The sequence below is a fragment of the Glandiceps talaboti genome, chromosome 11 (genome assembly GCF_964340395.1).
Source record: "Glandiceps talaboti chromosome 11, keGlaTala1.1, whole genome shotgun sequence".
In the NCBI taxonomy this organism is placed as follows: domain Eukaryota; kingdom Metazoa; phylum Hemichordata; class Enteropneusta; family Spengelidae; genus Glandiceps; species Glandiceps talaboti.
The window spans coordinates 160,018-175,272 of NC_135559.1; the positions used below are offsets into that span (position 1 = coordinate 160,018).

The 15,255-nt window shown below is 32.1% G+C and overlaps 1 protein-coding gene across 1 annotated transcript in view; it reads left to right on the plus strand.

Annotated features, from left to right (window-relative positions):
• Window positions 1-15,255, plus strand: part of LOC144442806 (diacylglycerol kinase delta-like) — a 176,624-nt gene that overhangs the window by 128,862 nt on the left and 32,507 nt on the right. Inside the window, exon 5 of the mRNA XM_078132179.1 lies at window positions 3,154-3,234. Coding sequence (XP_077988305.1) covers window positions 3,154-3,234 — 81 coding nt within the window. The remainder of the gene's footprint in view (window positions 1-3,153; window positions 3,235-15,255) is intronic.

Genomic DNA, 15,255 nt, shown 5'->3' on the forward strand with positions numbered 1-15,255 from the left:
ACTTACTGTCCTGCAGTAAATGTCAAACTTACTGTGTTGTGCGGTAAATGTCAAACTTCAGTACTGTCATGCAGTAAATATCAAACTTACTGTCCTGCAGTAAATGTCAAACTTACTGTGTTGTGCGGTAAATGTCAAACTTCAGTACTGTCATGCAGTAAATATCAAACTTACTGTCATGCAGTAAATGTCAAACTTACTGTCCTGCAGTAAATGTCAAACTTACTGTCATGCAGTAAATGTCAAACTTACTGTTTTGTGTGGTAAATGTCAAACTTACTGTCCTGCAGTAAATGTCAACTTACTGTCATGCAATAAATGTCAAACTTACTGTATCATTGTGGTAAAAGACAAAATGATTGCATCCTACAGTAAATGTCAAACTTTACAGTGTTGTGCAGCTAGATAATGACTTGCAGGAATTTGTGATTGTTTTACCCGAAGACAGCCTGTGTAATTATAATGATGAAGCAAGTATTTCTCCCAAAGATGGGTATTCATGGCACAGTAATTACCTACTACCATGGAGATGAAGTACATAGAGTTGTTAATACCTAGGGTGTGATATTCAGTACAGTTGAAAAAGAAAACAAAAGTGTAAATTACAATACGGTAATTATAATAATCCTCATTTACGACAGTCCTAATAAAGCTAAATTTACTACAGAGCAAATATCTTCATTTTCACATTTTTTACAAAGAAAATCATTCGCCCAATTTGTATATAATTTATGAAAAATTTCCTTATGGAGAAGATGGTACTTTTTAATGGACAATGTAGAAAGAAATCAGTGCTTATAAAGAACAGCAGACATAAAATGGTAGTTTATGATCTTTGAACTTTTACAATTTTCATATGGACAATAAAAAAAGCCAGTTATACACAAAGATCTCGATGAAATTATCCCTTGCCCACCCTCTACAAACCTGGGATATGCTGTCACATGAGTGGCACTTTACACAGCTTTGTATCAAAGGCTATTTAGGAGTGTGTTCTGTGCCTTACATTGCTTAGACATGTATAGAAAATGTTGTTTTCATTGAAGGTTTATAAAATGCATAAAAATGTGACAGTGTAAGGTTTGATAGAATTACAATAAATTGTATTCACACAGTGGCAAATGTTTCTAGTACATGACTGCTATCTTGCTGTTGAATAATCTTGCCAGAATTGTTGAGCCCCACACACAGAGACAAGGTTATGAGACGTACATGTACAGAACAGTCAGATCTCAGATCTGCATCGAAAAGCAAAATATAAGCTAATTTCACAGCATCAAAACTGTAAATTTTATGTGTATCCAAAGGATCACAGAAAATTTCTCTGTGACAAAATTATTTATACAATTTGCCAAAATGATATGTTAGCAAATATTTCGACCTCCCCAAGGTTACTGGAGTACATGTACAAATATCTGAGTAGTCTCACTGAACCATTCTCTCAGGAAAAGTTTTAGGGATAGATTCTATTTATCTTCCTTGAGTATCCTATTTGAAGTGTCAGCATGCTGTTTTATCAATTTCGGTGACATTGACACAAACTGAATTCTTTCTGATGTACATATAATTCCCTAAGTGTTCATATACTTGACCTGGATATACAATTCACCAACATGTGAATGTTATGATTTAGTGGACAGATGTATATAGTACAGGGAAAGGTCAGTCAAGTACATCTAAAAGAAAATAAACCACAGACACTGACCTTGGTAGACTTTTGAAAAATTTAAAGCAAGTTTAGTAAAGGGAACATGTGTATGTGTGTGTGAGTATGCATGCCTACATGTATGACTGCAGTATATGTATGTATGTATGTATGTATGTATGTATGTATGTATCTGTGTATATGTATGTGTATATGTGTGTAACAGTATGGATGGATGGATGTGTGTGTGTGTGTGTATATATATATATACATGTATATGCTTGCATTTTTTGAGAAGCAAAAATATCTTTAGATTGCTCATGAAAAACAACCTGTTTTGAACGGAAAGATACATAGGAATTTTTTTGAAACATGTATGTATTCTTGTATATTAAAAATGTATGTGAATTTTTATATGTATACTATGTGTGTGCTAATTGATCTGTGCATACACTTATATGTGTGTCAGGTGAGTGTCTGTGTGTCAGAGAAGCAAATATCTCTAGATCTGGGACAGTTTTTCCATACAAACTCACAAACACAGTGCCATTTTGAAATAGAGTTAGTTTATCGTAAAAGTTCCTTGAAGCATTCAAATGGCCATTATACAAAGTTACATATTAAGTAATAGGATTGGCACATCTCACAACCAACAACATCTAGTTTCCAACTTTAGTATCAAATTATTGCTTGAATGATCAGGATAATTATAGATAAAGTGAAGTAATGTATGAATGATCTCATCTCTGTCAGAAAGAATGAATTCTTGTCATGCTAATTACAACGAAGGACTGGTACCAGGCAAAAAACTTCTACTTTGTCTACTTAGCATAGAATGAACCTCAGAAATAAACTCTTTTGTTCATGAAAACTCCTAGCACCCATTCTCAGTTAAAAATCAAGAGAAAAAAATCAGGAGTTACCATACAAAATTTTGAAATACCAGTCAAAATGTTATAATTAAAAATAACTTGAGCAATTTTAGAATCCAATATGTCTGCCAAATACTGTACTATATGAGAAAATATAAGATTGTCAATATCCTTGAAAAGTAGTGAATGCCCAAAGTGCATCTGTCCTGAAAAACCCAGAAGCAAGCTTCCTGCAAATAACTAATTAAAACTAAAATCTATATCAAAAACATTTTCAGGACAGATACGCTTTCGTTTCGATTTCTTTCACAAATGTATGTATAAAATTATATAGAATTTGAAGCTTGCACTCTGTTTATATACTTTAATTTCTGAAAATTGTTACTTAGCCTAATTCTTCATTATTATTCTTAGGATTTTTAACAAAATCTAATCAGTTCTTGTAGTTACTGTAAGGAAGATAATTGATGCACTAGTTTTTGAGATATCGTGACCACACACGCACTCACGCACGCACGCACACACACACACACACACACACACACACACACACACAGACTGACAGAAGCATCATATTACACTCCCTTATGGGGGTAATAATGACAATGTTGTATTTTTTCTGTTTCTGTTTTTCAGTCACCAATTTTTGATGAAGTTGACTTGTCTGAATTTAGCGTAGCAGAAAGAAGTACCAAGAACGTAAACAATAGTTTTACCGTAAGTTATAACTCTGTTGTATATTAAATATTACTACTTTTAAGTAAATACCTTTGGAAAATATGACACTTGATAGTAGAATTTCAGTAATCATCAATAAACTGTTTGAAAACAAACACATGATCCCTTATCATTACATGTCTACCAGAGATCTAATACTTACACTGGTCAGTGTGCACACATACTAGTGGTATTTGCACTGCAGTGCAATACTGAAAACATTATTACATACCTGCATGCAAATGAGGGCATGATCATTTGTTGTACACAAATGTGTATAGCACAGTATCATTTTATAAAAATTTGCTGTTTCAGATAAACATAATAATAACAGAACCTTAGTGTGGGTACTCAGGGATATTTGTACTCATGCTGGCAGTGTTTTTCTGCTACACTTTCATGAGCGTAGCTAGTGAAAGTACACGTACAGCCACAGAGAACACTGCAAGTACTCATGCGAATACCCCGAGTATGCTGCACTTGCGCATCATGTGGTTCTGTCATATTATTGCATAATTATGTACCAGTTATTCCGTGCACCTGTGTACAAGCAGTATTACTCTTGATATTTACTTTGCATGTGCAATACCGAGGCATCAATTGTATACAGTATCTGGTATCCAGCCATCCTCAGAAACTGGCCCTGGTATAGAAAAATAGTAAGACCTTCCTGCCCACCTAAAGTGTGTTGGCATAGCATATCATATGATGCTTTGAAATTGACAGTTTCATAAGTGTTTTTATAACAAGCAACATGGCCATTAAGTATGTAATATAGATTTATTCAATTAGTAACGTTATATTAGATTTTGCCAACATGGGAGGGGGGGGGGGCATTAATGAACTCTGTAGAAATAGACTGTTGAGCTACTTGAGAAGAACAATGTGTAAGGCTACAATTAGCTGCATTTAATTTGAATGTATAATTTAGTCCTTTAAATTAGCATGCATGCTCTGGTATGTTTACTTCTTTCACATTACAGGGATGTATGAGCATGTCTTTAGTCAGGATTGAGTCATAAAACTGATAAGCTGGTTTTTTATTAGGTTTGTCAAATGTGCTTAGTACCTATCTTTAACCCTCTTTAAATCATGACTTAAATGTATGGGCGGTTACTGGAAATCACATATGGGACTGTATTCACACTGAGCTTAAACCTTTTCTGGCACCTATATTATCTTAACCTGATGCTAGGCCAACAATTGTTCACACTTTTTTCTGTATTAAAGTTGGTGTTGAGTCAACTCTATGGTGGTTTAAAATGTGCAATATGAACTCTCTCATAGTTTTTATCTACAAGGGGATGGGGGTCACATGGGGGCAAATTGGGTATATATGTAAGATCTCCAGAAAGTTTTCTATATACTGAAAGTCTTTTATCTGAGTGTTTTTTATAAGAGTCTCACTGACATGAATACAAGGAACCAGACCATGGAGGTACTAAGAGGATCTGTGTGTCATTCTTTCAAGCCAAAAGCATAATTTTCAGTTCCATAGTGTGAAAGGTCCAGTCATTGGTTCATTATGTAACAACTTGCTACTTACTTGAGTGTATCATATATTATTAAAGCAGAAACAATATTTATTCCTGTCTTTTAGGCTAATTTTTCTGTTGACGTAACTTAAAATAATAAATTGGCGAGGTTTCTCATCAAGGCATGTGGTTTAATGCTGACTGTGTGTGTTATGGCTTTGTTGGAATTGTTGAGATGAAATTACACAATTACGGCATTGATGAAAATACATCTATTATGTATAATTTTCATCTCTTTAGTATATATTTATTTATGTGGGTGAATAATATATTGAAAGATCTCCCTAGGAGATGCATTATAATGAAAATCTTTGTGAGTTTTTTAACATCATGAGGACAATCACATATTCTAGATCATAATATACCTTGTATACTATGAGTATATCCTCCTTTGAACTATATATGAGCTGTGTAGGTAATATGTAAGATTGCTAGGAAGTGCATGCTGAAAATTTTAGTGACAAGTTATGTAGGCCTTATGGGGAAAATTGATAAATTAATAGCAAGTCATCAGAAAGAACAGGGGGTGTTAAATAGGGCTTTCCATGATAGATATTAGAGAGAACATCACAGACTTGAAGGAAACTTCAGTAAATTTATGAAAGTTTAATCATAAAATTGTGTTCAACTGCAAAAAAAAATACTACAAATACATTATTCAGTATAACTCATGATTACTGATGAGGACAGCAGAAAAGGAGACGAGATGGTTTGATTTAGCTACTTTGATGACCAATTATCTTTTGGAATGTCTTTAGCTAGATCAGAGGAAAACAATTCAATAATAAATAAAATAGAATAAAACTAAATAATACAAATAATAATAATTCTAACAGAAACGTTGTTATCGCTTGAAAAGGCATGCTGTTGATGTTGTCGTTGTTTCTTAACAGCCTGGGGGAATTGCATGTATAGTCTATTTTTGATAACCTGGCATAAAAGTTTATGGTTTGTCCCTCTGGGTCATTGATATCCACATTTATAACATGTACACAGACAGAGTAATTCCATGCTTTGAAAATCAAGAGTAAGTCATATTATACTTATTAACAAACCTATAAAAAATGGGTTACTTTGTAGTTTTAAGAACTATGTTGCCATCAATAAAGAATTTGACAGATTGCATGATTCAGTTGGTGAGTCATTGCTGGGAATGTTGTAGTCAATAAAAACATGCAGTGCAATACTAGTTGGATCGAAATTCAAGCTGAGTTTTAATACCTGTTTAATGCAAATTTAAAAAAAGAAACTGATGCTGTTTTAAAGATACACATAACACATTGAAACACTGTAATGAAAAGATGAATAAATGTCTCAATGGAATCTATCACAGCTTTTATGTAGATGCTTATAAATTTAGTTTGCCCTCATTTTGTGGATGAATGGTATATAAGTGATTATGCTATTGGACACACATGTACGTGTACAGTACTAATGTAGGTCAACATAAGTTCACACGCTACTCTTTGTTGATTTATTTATTCACCATTTTCAATAAAATGCATAATATCACCATTAAATAGTTTGTGTGACCACAGCTGGTGATGAAACAGTGAAGGGTCAAATGTGGTGTGGAGGGCTAACAGTTTAAGTTCCAAAACAGTGGAGGTTGAAGGGTCAAATGTGGTGTGGAGGGCTATCAGTGTTGTAAAATGATCATTTTGACACAATAGCCAAAACAAAACCAAAACAATTCAAGTCTAGCTGTATTTAGATATTATTCCCTAACATTTTTTATTCGTTAAGCCATATTGGAAAATACCTATGACCTATAGTGGCTTTGTCACTACGAGTTGCTAAATGAGTACTGACAAACCCTTAGGTCATGAGTATTTTCCAGCTGAATGAAGTAAAATATTGGGAATAATAATTCATGGAAAACATAATTCATGAATAATTGGGAAAAATACTGGTGACATGGAATGTTTTGACTCATATTTCTAGCACAGCAGAACCAGTGACATAGATACGGGTTGTCATGACTTAGAATGTCCAGAGTATAAATCCATGTTTTCTTTTCAACGACAATAACTTGGCTTGTACATGGTATTATTTGTTATACCACACAAAAGCCATATTCAAACAAAAACACAGCTTTCTGTACAATTTTCATTCAATGTCACATCTATGTCAATGATGTGTCAAAATGGTACAAATCACCAGTATTTTTTCCAGATTTGTCAAAATTTATGCTTGAGGAGGTGTGATTATATTGTAATTGTAAAGCGCTTTGAACACAAAGTGGGAAAGCACTATATAAAAACCAACATTATTATTATTATTATTATTTCCCAATATTTGTATTTATTCTACCACCAAATACTTGTCTCACAACTTGTAGTGACAAGATCCCTTAGGTCACTCATATTTTCCTTGACTGAACCAAGACAAATGCCTGTATGCCTGCATATCATTAAAAAAGACAAAGTTACATTATCCTAAATTTATTGAACATATTATACAGAATGTAACACAAAATAATTTATAACTTGTGGGAATTCTAGTTGTCCTAGATCCTTTCCTGGGTATGCAAAAACTACCAAACTGAGAAATGTAAGTAATAATCAGGAATAAACATTAAACAACGAAAAACACTAACACCGGCTCCTTGTAGTGTAGTGGTTAGCGCACAGGATTAGCAGTCGGGAGGTCACAGGTTCGAATCCCACTGGAAACAGGGGATTTTTCTGTGACCAACCAGGTGAGTGTTCTACAGACTCGATGGGTAGGCTGTATCACTCAGTCGTGTCTCATTCACAAGACGAGTGCAAATTTGAGGGGAAATCTGGAGTAATGACTCGAAAAGTTGGGGACGATTACTCACATGGAGCCCACAGGTGTTATGTTTGCCGGGCCTGGGTGACTCCGGGATAGCCTGTGGACTGTCTGGGAAAGCCTTGACAGTTCTACAGCAACGCAACATGATATGGCACGTGCAACATAGCCCTGTCACGTAGTCCCAAACCTGAATGGATCTCTGTAGCATATTGTGTGTATTTGTGTGTATATGTCTGCATAACAGAAAATCGGTGGGTAATTCCAAGCACACACAAAAATATTTAATTTTTTTTTTTAAACTACAACAACAAAAAACTACTAACAAATCCAGACATGAGGAGTACCAAGCAAGCAGATACAGTTGTTTTGTAATGCCCTACAAGTTCCTCTTACCTAGAGGGGTAGACTTCCTTTCTCTTTCATCACAAAATTGTCTGTTTTACATTTACTTTGGCCCTAATAAGGTGCTGTGTCATTCATCAGCTGGAACTAGGGGATTGGAATCAACTTTTGGGTAAATGTAAAAACATACAATTTAATGAAGGCAGTAACATACGGCTATGAGTGAGTCTCTTAACTGTATGGGGTTTATAAATATCTGAAGCTATCAAAACCACAAGATGAATATTTTGATGCCAAGTGACATTCCACAATCTAGACAATGAAAATGAGAGTTATTTTTGACTATTTAATCATTAAATATCTTTGTCATACAAGGATGTTGTTGAGTAGTACTTACATTATAAATCATGCAGTATTCGATTGTTTTCAAATTAGTTAATTACTAGCCCTTATCAATCAAACTAATTGCCTCTTTGATTATCACTAATGGAAATTACCAATTAAGTAGTTTGATATTAATAACCTTTAAGTACCAAAGTACAATGGTGTATAACCTTGATAACTAGGCTAAAAGCCTGTACGAGAAAAATGAATATTATAATACATGCAGAAAAAATGAAATAAAAGGAGGGAGAGATTGATGTGACAAAACAGTCCACTAATCATATTTGATATTTTACAAATTCTGTTATAACTCAAGAGTCTATTCCTCTGAAATTTTAGAACGTTTTTTTGACATCACAATTTTTTGCTTGCTTTTATCAGTTGATGGATAGTTAGCACTATCACTAATTGCATGTTGCCATAGTGACTGGATGATGTTGGGTTTCTCAGATGGTATGTTCTTTGTGCATATTGCTATATGTAATTCTCCAATGAATTTAAAGTCAACATTTTTGTCATGAGATTACATTGACACTTGGTTTTGCCAAGAACCTTTTCTCTATCTGATAGTGAGATCTAGATGATTTCTTTTTACTAAATGTAAGACGAATGAAATTCTGGTTATAATGAGATTAGGTCTGAACATTATTAGATATAAAATCATCACAGGAATGATATTCAGCTCCCCATTCCTGCTTTATGGTCTATTCATTTTCTTTGCTTTGTACATCTAATTGCATTTTGTCCTTGGTTTTGGTACTTTGCCTTTGATGTTGTACATTTTTACTTTCGAATAGTTGGAAGATTGACCTTTTAGGCTAAATTAATCCAAAATAAAGTGAATAAATAAATAAATTCATATATCACACTGCTCATTCTTTTAAAATGATAGTTGTTTATTTAATGTCAAATTACTGCTTCTCACTGTATAAGAGTGTTCTCTGTGACTTACTTACTCCATACTCAATTCACTGTATTCCATATATAGTACGGTGAATAGGGTATGGAGTGCATAGCGTACAGTATGCTGAGTATGCTGAAAACTTTATATTTCAAGTCTAACTACTTGGCAAACCGAGTGTTAACTGTTCAATTGGTGATTCAAGAGATATCAAACCATATTAAATTTTGTATACAAGTAATAATTAGTTCTATTATCATGACCAAGGGTTCTAGTCATTTTAGCATATTAAGTAATTAGAACCTTGGTTTCCATACAAGAACTAGTAATTGTTACTATGTTTTACCAACCTGATGCATATTTAGGATATATTGATACAAGTTTTCATACAGCAAAGGTCCAATATTGAATATTAGTAGTTTCATGTGAACCTTAGGGTTATAGTCTTCCTTTGGCTAAATTTAGTTCAAATGAAAAAGAAGAATTGCAGTCACACTCAGAGAAAATACATTGCATCCACAAAATATTGCCCCAAGGATATCTGCTACAAATGTCAAAGTAAAGTAAAAAAAAAAATAATCATCCTACACTTTTTTTTAAACATAGTTGTAATGAGAAAATCGTGAAATAACAGTACATTTGTATAAATGTACACCAGATTATACCATTCACCCCCTTCAACCTAAATCTACATGTAACCCCCACTGCCAATCCTAAAATACCTTCATTTTCTTGTTACATGTACATTTGTATAAATGTACACCAGAATAATCACTCTCACCCCCTGCAACCTAAATCTAACTCCACTCCCAATCCTAAAATATCTTCATTTTCTTGTTCTAATACATGTAACTTTAGAGTTCATCTGATATGGTCAGGCTGTTGTCTCAGATGGATAGAGTTCAAATTTCTCAGTTCTGTGACAAAGTTCATTACAATGATTTGAATCTTCATTTTCTTGTTCTAATATCTTTTAGAGAATATGTCATCTTACTTGGTCAGAGTGTTGTCTCAGACAGTTAGAGTTCATCTGATATGGTCAGACTGTTGTCTCAGACAGTTAGAGTTCATCTGATATGGTCAGACTGTTGTCTCAGACAGTTAGAGTTCAAATTTCTCAGTTATTAACATTACAGTCTAGACAAGTTTTTCTAAGTTGTTCCATGGCAGAGGTTGATCACATATGCTATCATTATAGTCTTCTTGAGAAAACACCAACTAAGTCTACATCCTATGAGCTCATCTACTGGAATACTTGACATTTGAAACGTAATGTGATGTAATTTGTTTGAAAGATTGACTGTTTGATACTGTAGTATCCAGTCATGTTACTTTATTCATATTTTTAGAGAATGTAAAGTTACTGAAAAGTTGTTCAGTTGATTTTTATTATTACAAAAGATTATGATTTCTTCCTGTCCAGACTATTATAAAAATTCCATCTGAGGTAGATTCAATAACCAATCAGTGTGCCCTCTTTGATGAAAAACTTTTCTTTCTTTTTTTGAGTCAAAGTGATAAAAACTAGATTTTCTTGTGATATGACAGGGTACAGTAATAAATAGAGGGTAATACCAAATTTGATTGGTCGCCTGAAATTGGTACATCAATACATTGTACTTGTATTTCATAATTGATTTGTACTTGGTACATCAATACATTGTACTTGTATTTCATAATTGATTTGTACTTGGTACATCAGTACATTGTACTTGTATTTCATAATTGATATGTACTTGGTACATCAGTATATTGTACTTGTATTTCATAATTGATATGTACTTGGTACATCAATACATTGTACTTGTATTTCATAATTGATATGTACTTGGTACATCAGTACATTGTACTTGTATTTCATAATTGATATGTACTTGGTACATCAGTACATTGTACTTGTATTTCACAATTGATATGTACTTGGTACATCAATACATTGTACTTGTATTTCATAATTGATATGTACTTGGTACATCAGTACATTGTACTTGTATTTCATAATTGATATGTACTTGGTACATCAATACATTGTACTTGTATTTCATAATTGATATGTACTTGGTACATCAATACATTGTACTTGTATTTCATAATTGATATGTACTTGGTACATCAATACATTGTACTTGTATTTCATAATTGATATGTACTTGGTACATCAATACATTGTACTTGTATTTCATAATTGATATGTACTTGGTACATCAATACATTGTACTTGTATTTCATAATTGATATGTACTTGGTACATCAGTACATTGTACTTGTATTTCATAATTGATATGTACTTGGTACATCAATACATTGTACTTGTATTTCATAATTGATATGTACTTGGTACATCAATACATTGTACTTGTATTTCATAATTGATATGTACTTGGTACATCAGTACATTGTACTTGTATTTCATAATTGATATGTACTTGGTACATCAATACATTGTACTTGTATTTCATAATTGATATGTACTTGGTACATCAATACATTGTACTTGTATTTCATAATTGATATGTACTTGGTACATCAGTACATTGTACTTGTATTTCATAATTGATTTGTACTTGGTACATCAATATATTGTACTTGTATTTCATAATTGATATGTACTTGGTACATCAGTATATTGTACTTGTATTTCATAATTGATATGTACTTGGTACATCAATACATTGTACTTGTATTTCATAATTGATATGTACTTGGTACATCAGTATATTGTACTTGTATTTCATAATTGATATGTACTTGGTACATCAATACATTGTACTTGTATTTCATAATTGATATGTACTTGGTACATCAGTACATTGTACTTGTATTTCATAATTGATTTGTACTTGGTACATCAGTACATTGTACTTGTATTTCATAATTGATATGTACTTGGTACATCAATACATTGTACTTGTATTTCATAATTGATTTGTACTTGGTACATCAGTACATTGTACTTGTATTTCATAATTGATATGTACTTGGTACATCAATACATTGTACTTGTATTTCATAATTGATATGTACTTGGTACATCAGTACATTGTACTTGTATTTCATAATTGATATGTACTTGGTACATCAATACATTGTACTTGTATTTCATAATTGATATGTACTTGGTACATCAGTACATTGTACTTGTATTTCATAATTGATATGTACTTGGTACATCAATACATTGTACTTGTATTTCATAATTGATATGTACTTGGTACATCAGTATATTGTACTTGTATTTCATAATTGATATGTACTTGGTACATCAGTATATTGTACTTGTATTTCATAATTGATATGTACTTGGTACATCAGTATATTGTACTTGTATTTCATAATTGATATGTACTTGGTACATCAGTACATTGTACTTGTATTTCATAATTGATATGTACTTGGTACATCAGTACATTGTACTTGTATTTCATAATTGATATGTACTTGGTACATCAGTATATTGTACTTGTATTTCATAATTGATATGTACTTGGTACATCAATACATTGTACTTGTATTTCATAATTGATATGTACTTGGTACATCAGTACATTGTACTTGTATTTCATAATTGATATGTACTTGGTACATCAGTATATTGTACTTGTATTTCATAATTGATATGTACTTGGTACATCAATACATTGTACTTGTATTTCATAATTGATATGTACTTGGTACATCAGTATATTGTACTTGTATTTCATAATTGATATGTACTTGGTACATCAATACATTGTACTTGTATTTCATAATTGATATGTACTTGGTACATCAATACATTGTACTTGTATTTCATAATTGATATGTACTTGGTACATCAATACATTGTACTTGTATTTCATAATTGATATGTACTTGGTACATCAATACATTGTACTTGTATTTCATAATTGATATGTACTTGGTACATCAGTATATTGTACTTGTATTTCATAATTGATATGTACTTGGTACATCAATACATTGTACTTGTATTTCATAATTGATATGTACTTGGTACATCAATACATTGTACTTGTATTTCATAATTGATATGTACTTGGTACATCAATACATTGTACTTGTATTTCATAATTGATATGTACTTGGTACATCAATACATTGTACTTGTATTTCATAATTGATATGTACTTGGTACATCAATACATTGTACTTGTATTTCATAATTGATATGTACTTGGTACATCAATATATTGTACTTGTATTTCATAATTGATATGTACTTGGTACATCAATACATTGTACTTGTATTTCATAATTGATATGTACTTGGTACATCAGTACATTGTACTTGTATTTCATAATTGATATGTACTTGGTACATCAATACATTGTACTTGTATTTCATAATTGATATGTACTTGGTACATCAGTACATTGTACTTGTATTTCATAATTGATATGTACTTGGTACATCAATACATTGTACTTGTATTTCATAATTGATATGTACTTGGTACATCAATACATTGTACTTGTATTTCATAATTGATATGTACTTGGTACATCAGTACATTGTACTTGTATTTCATAATTGATATGTACTTGGTACATCATGACTAGTCTTCTTATCACAGACACTATCCAGGATATAACATATACGTATCATAATCATAAACATAAATATTAAACAGACTTCTTTGATAAAATTTCAAAGGTAACAGGAAAGATATGAGTGTATATGTGTCAGCGTTGAAGTCCTGGTTTCTTGTTATTGATGTTTTAAATGAATTTGAGATATTACATAATCTCATAATGTATCAAAGCAAATGTCTCCTGTTTTTCCTGTTAGACATTATCTGTAGGTTTACAGATATATTTATTTTTATTTTTAGACATTTAGTAGGTTCCTTTGTCAAGATGTTACTTGTAAGGATGTATCATTACTAAATATGATAATACATGTACAATCTTGATATGATAATACATGTACAATCTTGATATGATAATACATGTACAATCTTGATACTTGTAAGGATGTATCATTACTAAATATGATAATACATGTACAATCTTGATATTTGTAAGGATGTATCATTACTAAATATGATAATACATGTACAATCTTGATATTTGTAAGGATGTATCATTACTAAATATGATAATACATGTACAATCTTGATACTTGTAAGGATGTATCATTACTAAATATGATAATACATGTACAATCTTGATATGATAATACATGTACAATCTTGATATGATAATACATGTACAATCTTGATATGATAATACATGTACAATCTTGATATGATAATACATGTACAATCTTGATATGATAATACATTGTACAATCTTGATATTTGGAAATGTTTGAATGCCAGAACGAAGTCCACAATAATCAATACTAGGTTACAGTTCCCTTACCAAATTTGGCATCTGGTTTAATTCTGTCTGGTGTTTGAACGAAGTCCACAATAATCAATATTAGGTTACAGTTCCCTTACCAAATTTGGCATCTGGTTTAATTCTGTCTGGTGTTTGCCCAGTTTCTGTCTGCCAATTTCTGCCCACTTTGTGCTCAGTTTTCGTTCAAAATGCTTTCAGAAGTTGTTTTTTTTTAAAGACCTACAAATTGCATTCCTAAAATGTCCAGCACATTGTAAGTTCCTGTTGATAAACTGGAAAGTGTTCGGATTTCTTCAACTCAAATTGAAGTTATTTGGTAATGTTCAGCTACCTTACTTTTCATTTTCCAAATATAACCATATTATAAGGTATTAAGTAAGTTTATGTACCGCCTGCATTTACAATTAGCATTTAACTGCATTCTAGAGAGTCACAATAGATCAAGCAGGTCCAAGACCCCAAGATTCTACTATTGGGGTTTAATATAGGATAGCTGCCTGTAACTTAGTGTAAGTGGAAATTTCTTCCAAAAATAAACTTATGGAATGTTTACCAAGTGGTATGAAGATTGCTAGCACTGTGTAGTACTTGTATTGCATTAATTAAGTAATATCATATGTTACAATTTCCCTCCTTGGCAAATCTATGCAAAGGGGAGAGGAGGGGGCTGGTGTTGTCATTACAATTTCCCTCCTTGGCAAATCCATGCAAGGGGGAGGGGAGGGGGGCTGGTAT